General features: G+C 43.5%; 1 protein-coding gene across 12 annotated transcripts in view; it reads right to left on the bottom strand.

Moving 5' to 3' along the window:
- SUSD1 (sushi domain containing 1) overlaps positions 1-13059 on the bottom strand; it is a 102264-nt gene that overhangs the window by 59869 nt on the left and 29336 nt on the right. For all 12 annotated transcript variants that reach the window (XR_006290865.1, XR_006290864.1, XR_006290863.1 and 9 more), the window contains one exon: positions 11542-11721. Coding sequence is in view for 8 of the 12 variants with exons in the window: in XM_043546535.1 (XP_043402470.1) it covers positions 11542-11721 (180 nt within the window). In the remaining 4 variants the exon portion in view is untranslated. The remainder of the gene's footprint in view (positions 1-11541; positions 11722-13059) is intronic.

The following is a 13059-nucleotide window of genomic DNA, read 5'->3' on the forward strand; positions in this document are numbered from 1 at the left end:
ACTATAGGCTGAGCAAGTGCAGAATGGTGGTAGAATGTGCATTTGGACATTTAAAAGCGCGCTGGCGCTGTTAGTCAGACCTCAGTGCAACCAACATTCCCATTGTTATTGCTGCTTGCTGTGAGCTCCATAATATCTGTGAGAGTAAGGGGGAAAACGTTTATAGCGGGGTGAGAGGTTGAGACAAATCGCCTGGCATCCGATTTTGAGCAGCCAGACACCAGGGCAATTAGAAGAGCACAGCAAGGCACGCTGCGCATCAGAGAGGCTTTGAAAACCAGTTTCATGACTGGCCAGGCTTCGGTGTGACAGTTGTTTGTATTTCTCCTTGATACAAACCCGCCCCCTTTGTTGATTTTAATTCCCTGTAAATAAACCACCCTCCCCCCTTCAAAATAAAGTAACTATTGTTTTGAACCCATGCATTCTTTCTTTATTAATTAAAAAAAATGAGATAACTGACAAGGTAGCCTGGGTGGGGTGGGGGAGGACGGAAGGACAAGGCCACATTGCTTATTGTAGCCACACTAAAAATCAAACTGTTTGAGTGACAGCCTTCTGTTGCTTGGGCCATCCTCTGGAGTGGAGTGGCTGGGTGCCCGGAGCCCTCCCCCCCCCCCCACGTTCTTGGGCATCTGGGTGAGGAGGCTATGGAACATGGGGAGGAGGGTTGGCGGTTATACAGGGGTCTGTGCTCTTGTTGGCTTTCCTGCAGCTCCAACAGACCCTTCATCATGTCCATTTGCTCCCCCAACAGACACTTCATCATGTCCGTTTGCTACCCATTAGCCTCAGCATCACGTCCTGCCTCTGCTCTTCGTGCTCACTTAATTATTTCCTGGTCTCTGCCACTGAATGCCTCCATGCATTAAGCTGTGCCCTATCAGTGCGAGAGGACTGCATGAGCTCAGAAAAGACGTCATCACGAGTGCGTTTTTTTCGCCTTCTAATCTGCGATAACCTCAGAGACAGAGATGATAGGGGGAGCGCAGAAATATTCTACGCGCTACGATTCTGGGGGGACTGCATGGTCCACCTGTGCTGCTGAGTTTGCCACGCTGACCAAACAGGAAATTAAATTTGAAAGTTCCCGGGGCTTTTCCTGTGTACCTGGCTAGTGCATCAGAGTTCAAAGTGCTGTCCAGAGCAGTCACAATGGAGCACTCTGGGATAGCTCCTGGAGGCCAACACTGTCGATTTGCATCCGCACTACCCAAATTCGACCCAGCAAGATCGATTTTAGCGCTACTCCGCTCGTCGGGCAGGAGTACAGAAGTCAATTTTAAGAACCCTTTAGGTCGACAGAACGGGGTTGGTTGCGTGGACGCAGTCATTTTTAAATCTACCTAACTTGGCTAAATTCGACCTAACCCCGTAGTGTAGACCAGGGCTAAGATGGAACAGCAATTTAGTCTCCATGCCTATTCAAGCTTTGTCCTCTTTGCTAAATTGCAGACAAATTTGTCATTCCATGCATTGCAAGGAGGATATCAATCCAAGCAGCAAATTTTGGTCACTACCAATCTCAGCCAGGCTCAAACCAGTGATTTAGAGCTGAAAGATTCTGCATCCCATTACTACAGATGGTCCAGAATTGGACCCACTTATCTGAACGTCCGTTACCCAACTCCTAGCCCCAGATTTAGAGGTTCAGATAGTAGGGTACTGAGATCCTAAGTCCATACCTGGTTTTTGTTTTGACCAAGTAGTTCCCTGAGCCGTGCAGTCCCCCCAATACATTATTTTATAATTTTGTACATCCCCTTGTTTCTCTCTTATGCAAGAGCTTAAACACAAGTGTCTGAATAGCCTTCATTATACCAATTTGTTATTTTTATATTCCTCTACTAAATCTCCTCATCCATTTCTTCTTTTCAGATTAAATAATCCCTTCTTTTAAAATCTCTCCTTGTATAGAAGTTACTGCTTTTGTCTGCTCTGAAAACACCCAACCCATTAGCCACGGTCATTTCCCTTTATTGAGCGTTTTCTATTTGTGATGTCTTTTTTAGATAAGGTGACTGAAATTCTCTGAAAAACTAACCAAACATTAGGCAGGAAACCTTTTTATGCAGCTGTATTCAAGTATAATTTTATCCAAAAGATCATAACAATCCATAGAAAATCCAAGCCCTATTCTAATTCAGCAATAAATAACCAAATTGTGTATGCTTTCAAAAGACAGTATTTTTCATCTCTTTCTCTTGTATACTGCAGGTGCTCTCTTAATGGCCATCTTGTTTCTGTGCAACTATACAAGAACTGAGGTTTAATCGGTGTAAGAAATATACTATCCAGTACCATGCGATACTAAGGCATCTACTCTCTTGTCTAATGTATACTATGTATGTACGGTGATTAATAAACATAGCAGGCTGTAGCATGTAAGTAAGGACTGAACATGCTTAATATCCACTTCAACTCAAGACTTCCATATGAAATAGGAGAAGTTGAAAGGAATTATTTCCTTTAGTTTAAGAAAAGGAACTTGAACTTGTCCTTAATGTAGAAGGCCACTGGATGACACTGTTGTTCCATAAAATTCAAGTTCAAAAGCAAAGCTGGTACTGTAAACCTCTTAATATCTACTGCATCCAGCCCAACATCCACCTCAAGTGGAAGATTTCGGAAAACAGGAGGTAAAGGGATGGGGACCAGGGCAAGGGCATGGAGGGAAGTGCTGGAGGAGTCAGCAGTCATGAGAGAATACAGGAAGAGGGAAAAGAGGGGAAGTGTCACAAAGGCTGGTAAAAGCCAGGGAAGGGAGCTGGTGGGAAGAGATAAGAGGGAGAAAAACAAAAGGAAGGAGAAAAATGACCTGAAGATGAAATTGGGAGCTGGAAGAAAAGAAATGGGGTGAGAACAAGAGAAACAAAGAAGGAAATGACTCTAAGGCTAGGATCTTATCTATTCATTTTCCAGCACTTTTTAAATTCTCTGGCAGAAAGCAGAGAGCTCACTTTAAACCAGCGCACAGGGAGGAACTTTCATACCAAATATGGTCAACCCAGGCATAGGTGCTGGAACTAGGAGTGCTGCCACACCCATGGGTGGTGGGTGGAGCTTCCAGCTCCGCCCCTTTCACCCGTGCCCTCCTCATGGCCGGAGCCACAAGACCCCCTGCCTCCCGTCCCACGGCCAGACCCCAAGCCTCCTGCCCCCGCCGCCCAGAAGAGCCCCAGGCTGGACCATCCGAAGCCTGAGCCGCCCCTGCCTGGAGAAGCCCGGGGCTGGCTGCAGCCGTGCCATGCCTCCCCTCCCTGGACCCAACCCACCCACTGTCCAGGGGAAAAGCATCTGTAGAAGACGTTTTGATATGCCCAGGCAGGTTCTGGGATGGCTGAGGAGGCGGCATGTGCTACTCAGCCATCCAGGAACTTGCATGGGGCATAATAAAGCAAAAACTTCACCGCCAAACCCCACAACTGGACCCAAACCCCGCTGAGCCTCCTCTGGCCTATTATACCTGCCACCCATGGCCTCATCCTCTGGCTTGAAGTGGTTTCCATCATACACAGGGTTTACAGTTTGGTTCAATGGCTCTCAGCACCCCCACTATACGAACTGTTCCAGCACCCCTGAACGCAGTGGAAAGGCTGAGTCTTCAGACAGATAAACGTCCACCCTGGGCACATCAGCATTCTCTCCACTCGCCTACTTTCAACTCAAACACTGCCTGCACCTACAGGGCAAGCATAGTGCCAGTGTAACCACCTCAGCTGCCATGCTCTAAGACAGGGGTTCTCAAACTGTGGGTCGGGACCCCAAAGTGGGTTGCAACCCCACCAGGGCTGGTGTTAGCCCTGGGCCCCAGCAAGTCTGAAGCCCATGCCCAAACCATATCACCCACGGTTCTGGCCCCACAGCCTGGGGTGGCAGGACTCAGGGGGTCTCAGTCTCAGTCCCCACTCCTGGAGTTGTGTAGTAATTTTTGTTGTCAGAAGGGGGTCATGGTGCAATGAAGTTTGAGAACCACTGCTCTAAGGGGACCACTTTCATAGCTGAGGGTAGTTCAGTTTCCCTGATCAATGCAATCCTTGAGTTCTCTGCCTGCTAAGACCATCAATGACACTGCCAACTAGTGCCATTCGTAGTGACTGATGGTTTTGTGATGCAGAGAACAGTCCACCAGGAATGTACCTAAGACCACCAGCTCCTTTCATATGTGTCACCAACCAGCCCTCATACGGTAGCGACTTAGGGCCATGACTGACCTGAGCCAGATCAGAATCTGTGGCTTATCGGTAAAAGATTCTGTAGCCCATTGCAGTCAGAAACACCTGCACAAAACAAACTTCACTTCCATTACATTCCCTTCTAAAAAATAGCTAAAAGAACATCCATACACTCAATTCACGCATAAAGACAGCTTTCCCTCAGCCACTTCCACACATTCACAGGATTTAGGACAGAGAGGAAAAACAAATACTTTCTTCTCCTTTTCTTCTGTTTTGCTTTTTTCATTGCAGCAACATATGCAAATGATACACAACAGATGCTATCTGCTACTACCTTGTAGAACACACGTTCAGGGAAGATAATCAGAATTACAGAAAACAGTGTTTCAGTGATAGCATCTATCCAAGCTTTTCTAGTGCACCTATTACCATAGAACCTAGACACTTTCTTCTCCATAGTTCTCTCCTCTTTTATGGGGTGGGCGGTGTTTATGGACAGTATTTATTTGACAAGGATACAGCCTATATATTCTCCATAACTTTTTATAGTATATAATGAGAAGTGTTTATGAGCATTTTCATGTTTAATTAATTATTGCTTATAAAGTTTCAACAGAACCCTAACTATGAAGTTGCAAGGGGACTTCCACAATTCAGCTTAACTTCTCCCTCCACAAACTAAATGTGTGGATAGCTCACAGACAAATTGCAAAGTTATAGGCAGTCATGTAGGAAGGAACAGAGGGAGAGCTAATGATTTACTACTTCCTTCAGTCTAAAAACGTTACCAGAATACAACAGGGGCAAAGTAATTCATAGGTTGGAGCAAAATGACCAAAAACAGGAGTAGGAGATGCAATTGTGATCATGTTCACAATGGAAAGATATATTAATTATACAAAAAGTAATGGCGTCAGAATGAACTGGATTAGGTGGGCTGGAACTGCATGGCCTACCATGCCTGGCCTCCCCCCACCTGAAAGAGATTTCTGACATTAAGAATTGATATCTGCAATCAGAAATTCTGTAATTATTAACTTGGTTTCAAATATAAAAAGCTAAAGTAGCCTGCTGAACAAAAAGATAAGACTGTTTTGTTTTTTGTTATAGCTGGATCCTCTCTCTTTGATCTAAGAAACAATGGCTCCCATAAACGCAGATTCCACCTGTGATTTTCCAGGCCACTAAAGGAGTTATCAGATTATCAACTGTCTGGATTTAATGTTTCACATTAGCCCTTTATGAGAACTTGGACCAATCAGATCCTTTTAATCTCTCACTATTATTATTCTAAGTGTTTGACGGGGGGTCGGACTCCCAGAAAGCTGGGGGTGTCGAATCAGTGCCCTCAGGTCTGAGCGACACCTTTTCTAATTAGATTCCGTACTGATGAGGATGAATTATTTATACACAGCTGGGACTAAAAATTAGGTGTGCAGCAAGAGGCTCACAGAAGCATCTCAATAGGAATATGGAAAACTAACCCCTTCGTTGTGGGTTAGAAACCGCTGACAACAGCCTTGCAAAATTGTCATGAAAATAGACCACGTTTACACACCAGCCCTTTGCTATAATGATAGAGGCAAACATACAACTAGTGATATTTTATTCAGTCTTTAAAAGGTAACTCACCCTGTGACCAGGAATAGACATAGCAGATGTTTAAGGATTCCAGCAGTCAGGCAAACCCGCAGGTGAGAATGGGGAGAGTAGCTGGGCTGTTAGGGTGCAGCAGGGAGGCCGGGGGAGAGAACACCTACCTGCAGTTTAAGAGGGTGTAGGCTTACAGCTAGGACCAAAGACTTTGCCTGGCTATCAGGGAGCATGTGAGGACATCAAAAGTGGGTACACAGGAGGAAACTGTCAGGGAAGGAAAGCCTGGTTCAGGGATCAAAGAGGATTCTGATGGAGTCCTATTGCGGGAAGTGACACAGTTAGTGAAGCTGTCTCTGTTGGAAGGGAAAATCCAAGGTAAAATGCTGATTATGTTTGACAGATTCCAAAATGGATGACTCACAGGTGATACACAGGAATGGCCACACCAACAGGACAATGCGCTTTTGTCAAATCATAGCAGCCCCTTGTTCTGGCAGGGACAAAGGTTTTTATTTAAGAAACAACCCATACAAATGAAATGCTTTGTCTCTCTGTTTGAATTCTCACTATTGATAACGCCGGTTAAAGTTTTCCCATTAAAAAAGAGGGTTTAGTAAAAATGTTCACAGGGAAATGTCATTTTTGTCAACATGTTTCAACTTCACATTGTGAAATTTCATAACAAAACAAAAATTTCTGTTCACTTTGAAATTTTTGCTTTAGTTTTCAAAAACTAAAACATTTTTGAAATTTCAAACATTTGTTTTTTCCCTTTCTCCCCCTTTTTTGCCACTGAATAGACTAGAAGGAATTATGTCTAGGATTGATTTTTATATGAACCTTTTCCTTTTATATCCTTTTCCCTTTTCGTACTTTGTAACTTTTCTAAACTTCCTCAAATCTGATCATGCTTTCTGCCCTCTACGTGAATACGAGTGTTTTTTCCCCGTGGCAATGTGTCCGTTCCCTTCCGGCACAGTGTTTTATCCTACGTACAATACAGATAGCATGAAGTATCTTTCCCCGAAAGGATCCATCAGACAACTACCCTCTCTCCTGCAAATCCTTCAAAACATATTTTTGTTTCAATGCCTACAAGAAATGGCATTATTATGTGGCATTTGGTTGCAGCTCATATTTATTTATGTAATAAAACACTTTAAAAAAGAAAAAATATATTTGTTCATAATAATCCCTATATTCTGAGAAATATGCCCTTCTACTCCTCCCTTTGTATGTTGGCTTAGATTGCAAGTTCTCTGTGGCAAGGTCCAAGGTTCATCTCTGTGTTTGTGCAGTGCCTTGCACAACAGTCCTGAGGCAGGAGTCTGTGGGTGATATACCAATATATATTTATCGCTCATGTATCTGTTTAACTCCCATTCCTGTAATATCTGAGCTCCTCATAAGCTTTAGTGTATTCATCATCACTGCTTCCCTGTAAGGTAAGGAAGTGCTATGATCCCATTTTACAGATTGGAAACTGAGGCACAGAGAGGCTAAGTAATATGTCCAAGATCACAAAGGGAGTCTCTGGCCAAGCAAGGAATTGACCTCAGGTCTCTAAAGTTCCAGGCTAACACCCTAACCACTGGGCCATCCTTTCTTTCAACATTCCAGACACAAAGGGCCTGTGCCCCGCTTACGGTCCTACGAGACTATGCCACTATTTTGAAAAGTTTTGTCACAAAGTTGCAGTGAAACAATCTGAGGTGCGCCTTAAAAGAGACCGTTAAAAGGACAGTCAGCTCAAAATTCACATCACTTTTCTTACCATCAACATCCTAGAGCTCTAAAAATCACAAGAGCAAAGAACAAACTGTATTTCCTCTAGTTTTTCAGTTCACTGTCTGTGCTCCGCAGCGCTTTGCATATGGCGATTTTCTCCTCTGTGTTACTAGTCAGATTTACTTCCTAGTAGCAGGACCTCAGCTTTTTTATGCACTGCTCTGGGAGCCCACACGCACACTTTCCCCTGTACAGGAACAATGAATGTAACAGTGCAGCCAGTGATTCATAGATTTTCATAGATTCTGTCTCAGAGGTTGCTTGCTTTACTGCCAACCAATTACTTCTCATTTTATATACAACTGTTTAATTTATGAATTTCTAAGTAATATAATATTAATCGTTGTCAAATGAAATGTCTAGCGTTTTGAGATCTACTGATGAAAAGCACCTATGTAAGGGCTAACTATCAATCATCATTATTATTAAAATTCTGATAAGATCTTATTTTTAGTGGACACTTCACTTAGATTTTGTTTTCTCTGGATAAAGACAAGTAAATTGATTAAGATCGGAGGAATCCATAATTTTTGGATTTATCCAAATATCAAATAGTAATGATCAGTACCAGTCTAAGTCCCCCCTAAGCTGCACCACCACAAAGCACACTATCAAGGGCCACACAGGCAGGGAGAGGCATCCCTCCCCTGGCCCGGCCCAGCCCAAACTGCCTCAGCCGGGCAGAGGCACCCCTCCCTCGGCCCGGCACAGCCCAGCCCTGCCACGGCTGTGGAGAGGCGGCCCTCCCCCAAGCTGCTGCGGCGAGAGAGAGCTGGAGGGAATCCACTCTCCCCACAGCAATGCTGGGGCAGCCTGCACCCCAAACCCCTCATCCCCAACCCCACCCCAGAGCCCCCACCCCCAGCTGGACCACTCACCCCCACACACTTTAACTCTCTTCCCAAGCCCTGAGCCCCCTCCCACACCCCAAACCCGTCATCACCGGTCCCACCCCGGAGCCTTCACCCCCAGCCAGAACCATCACCCCCCCTGCACCCCAACCCTCTGTCCCAGCCCTGAGCCCCGTCCCACACCCCAATCCCCTCACCTCCATATTGGTGCACATAAACAAAATACACATGCATGTAAAAAATTAGAGGGAACACTGGTACCAGCAGATGCCAAATATGGTCTCTGGATACTCATAACAGCTATCTAGGAGAGAGATGCAGGAGTTCTCTGGGACCAGGGTGAAGGAAGACGGCCAGACCAGAAGGCGTTATGGGGGCGTGTCTTGGTATTGTGACCAGGGTTGCAGAAAGGATATGGTAGCATACCAGGTCTCTGGTGAGCAAGTGACAGGAAGCAATGTGATGGAAGGTCTCTGGGGCTGGGACCGGGGTAGCAGGAGGGAACGAAGGAGTGGTATGAAACAGAATGGCAGGAGGGGGGATTCTGAGAACAAGATCATGAGTAGGGCCCTACCAAATTCACGGCCATGAAAAATGCATCAGGGACCGTGAAATCTGGTCTTTTTTGTGCTTTTACCCTATATTATACAGATTTCATGGGCACACCAGCATTTCTCAGACTGGAGGTCCTGACCCAAAAGGGAGTTGCAGGAGGGTCACAAGGTTATTTTGGGGGGGTTCACAGTATTGCCACCCTTACTTCTGTGCTGCCTTCAGAGCTGGGCTGACGGAGTGCAGCAGCTGTTGGCCGGTGCCCAGCTCTGAAGGCAGAACCCCGCCAGCAGCAGTGCAGAAGTGAGGGTGCCAACACTATACCATGCCACCCTTACTTCTGCACTGCCGCCAGTGACAGCTCTCCCTTCAGAGCTGGGATCCCGGGCAGCAGCCGCCGCTCTCCAGTTGGCCAGCTCTGAAGGCAGCAGCGCTGAAGTAAGAGTAGCAGTACCTCAACCCCGGCCCCTACAATAACCTTCTTTTTGGGTCAGGAGCCCCACAATTACAACACCGTGAAATTTTAGATTTAAATAGCTGAAATCATGAAATTTATGATTTTTAAAATCTTATGACCGTGAAATTGACCAAAATAGACTGTGAATTTGGCAGGGCCCTAATCATGAGTGAACTCAGCAGCTGATGGTAAGTCACTGGGTGCATGGGGAGGGGGGCAGGACCCCTCTCCCTCCAACCACTCCCTCCCAATTCTTCCCCAAGTCTGGAAAAGAACAATAGGAACAGAAGGGACACCTCTTCACAACACACGCACACACACACCTTCTCCTCTCCACAAAATGCGTGTGCGCGCACACCCCTCCACAAACCCTTTTACAGAGATTGGAAACAAATACTAATTTTAAAAAGGAGTAACAGAGCAGTTCCATTCTCACTTCGCTTGCAAACTGGGACGATATTTAACTTCGGCTGCTTGTAACAAATTCAGCAAGTTAAAAATATCCCATTTTTGATTGTCCAAAAAAGCAAAAGGTGAAAGCAGCACTGTGAAGCCCAGCTGAAAGTCGGAGCCATGCAAAGAGCAGGGTGACTGTGCATCCGGAGAGGATGTCCAGGGAGACTGGAAACAAAGTACGCTGGGTGACTTAAACACGTTGGTACATTTCTAACACACATACACACTGTGAATGAAAATGCTTTCTACTCTGTTATTCCTTCTTGCCCTTTTACCTTTTAAATATTGGTCATCAATCAATGAAAGAGAAAAACAAAGCATTTTAAGTTTTAGTCTAAAATATCCAATGGGTCCTTTCCCCACCCTTCACAAAAGATACATTTTTAGGGCCCTTTGTTTTCAGTTTTTATTTGATGTAATTTTTCCCGGGAATGTATCAGTGTTTATTACCACAACAACAAAAACAGTGCAAAACACTATTAATCATTTTTCTGGCTAAATATTGGGGTTTATTTTGGTGGACAGAAAGATAGGAGAAAAAAGTATCCAGTGAATTAATGCTCTGAATTCCGTTCATCAATGTGGTTTGCTGCAGAACTAAAACCGAACTCAAAACACAACAACACCACCTCTGAGTTTAAGAAAACAATAGATCTTTAATCTCCAGATAATACTTTTCATTTGAACAAACAGTTTACTGTTGTAGACTTAGAACTATTAGCCTATAAATATTTATATTTAATAATTGGGCCACACCATTTGCAGCGCATACCCTCAACTTCATCCTTTTCTCCTGTTTATGATTTTTTAAAACTTTTGAATACTTCCTCGTGTTCTGAAATGTATTCTGATGCAGATTTTCATTTTCTTTCTATTTGAGTGTGTCAAATCTTTAAACCATTATCTGCTAACAGCTTGAAATGTGTACGTGGTGGATGTGAGATTCATCAGTACGTTCAGAGGCACACGCACTTCAGTGCTTGTGTGCGGACCTGTTTGTTTATTGTGTGTATCTTCTAGACTAATACACAGCCTTACTTCAAAGGCAGCTTTGCATATACACAGACTAATGTATTACTGTCATACATGTATCTCATGTAACGTATTGTATTTTCCTAATAAAACAAGTTATATTTTTATATATTTGAATGATACCAAAATAGAGTGAAAATCAGAAAAAACAATAATATTTTTTGTAAAACCCGGGAATTTTTTGGTAAAAACGGTTTAAACTGAAAACAAAGGGGCTTATACATTTCATAGTGTCAATAACACTACTTGACATGCATTATTATACTGTACCATTTTCTTGTATGGTTCAAAGTAATGCATCTGAGATATGCAAGTATGGATCAATACACTTTCTGTCCTACCTTATAGCAGCTAGAGTGCAACAAAAGAATCTGTGGAACCCTCTCAACAAGAAGGAAACAGATTGGTGAGGGTGTTATTTCACTCTTTTCCACCTTATTAAAAATAAACCTTTGTAAGTCTTTCCAAACTACTGTGTGTCATATTCTGGGCCCACAAACAATAATTTAGATCTGATGAAGGGCAGAAGAGAGATTTTCACAGAATAAAGCTCAGGTTTGATACTTTCTTCTCCTTATTCTGCTACTAAATAAAAATAAAGTTTTGGTTCTTAGAGTAGCTCACACTCTACCTGTGCATGTTAAAGTGCTTTTTACCCAAACACCTTCTTCTGTGCAAACGGAAATATTGTTTCCACCAGCATATTCAAATCCCTTCTGACATGAATACTGCACCACACTCCCAGGACTCGAACTGGGATTCGACATTAGCTCAGCATGTTGTATTGGTGGAGGAATGCCACAGTCTACTTCTGCAATGAGAAACAACAGGAAGTTAACATATTCATATTCCTTGGGAAAGAACCCATTTTCAAATAAGTCACTCTACACTAACTTGTGACAAATTTACATTTAATTAAGGGTGATGCTCTTTTCAAAAAGGAGACATAAGGTCCAAGCGCAACTGAATGCCTACATTTGCATATGTGGCGTGACATAATGCACATGCAAATGGCTGATTTGTCATCTGCTCTCTGTCAGTGGATTTGTGCATGTAGATAGAAGGACCAGAATGGGATGACTACACCCAGTGAAAAAGGAGACGGGCCAAAGGATCACACCTTTAGAGTCAACGTAAAGCCAGCTATCGGCAGAAGCTTATCGCTCTGGCCTAATCCTGAGAGATGCTCAGCACCAATGTCTCCCAATAATGTCAATTATAATTATTTTAACAGAGTTTTTGTATTTAATTACCTCTCTCATTCAATTTAAAAAAATTTGGTAACAGGGATTTCAACAGACTGACAATGCAAATAAAGGGAGTGTCACTGCAATTGCAACAAGAAAAATGGGGGAAAGTGGTTATTTATCAAAGAGCATAGTCTCAAAGGGTATTTCTTAACCTCCCTCTCAGTTCTAATTAGGTTATTCATTCCATGAAGTCCACTTCCCCTTAAGGCAGTTGAAAATGGAAAGAAATAATAGAAATTTTGTAGCTGTGCATGGATTTTTCCTCATTTTAATGGGAATTATTAATTACATGGAACCTTAAGATCATATTCATCTGAAGGGCATCATTACTGAAACAGACATTTCATTTCCTCTGAAAGTCATCAGTAACCTCAAATGAGTGTTAAAATGCATTTGTGAAATATCTTTAAGCTTTGCATTGTTTCTTTTTTTCTAGCTCAGCCAATGCGATCAGAGCTGTTTCTTTAAAAATTCCCCATTATTCTAATTATCCTTGTGCATTCCAGAGAAAGGCTTTTTTATTTTAAACTCTCTGGAACAACTACTAGGGTTAAATTCTGCCCTTTTGCCTCCCATTGAAAACTCCCACTGGCCAGCTTGCCTGAGGATGGACTACAGATTCAGGTCCCTTCGCTGTGGATGATCAAAGGTAAGATCTTGATCCTGCAAAGATGTATACACCTCATTAACTTTACACACTGTGAGTAGTCGTATTGACGTCTGTGCAACTACCCAAAGCGTGTGAAATTAAGCAAGTATGTACCTCTCTGCAGGATGGAGGCCTGTGAAGCTGTAGCAGTTCCAGGCACATTTCCAGTCTTTAGGGAAACCATGCTGACATTATAAGGTAGAAGAACATCATCATCTGCGACAGACAGTAAATAATGGTGCACAATCTT

This window comes from Chelonia mydas, chromosome 5 (assembly GCF_015237465.2).
Source record: "Chelonia mydas isolate rCheMyd1 chromosome 5, rCheMyd1.pri.v2, whole genome shotgun sequence".
Lineage (NCBI taxonomy): Eukaryota > Metazoa > Chordata > Testudines > Cheloniidae > Chelonia > Chelonia mydas.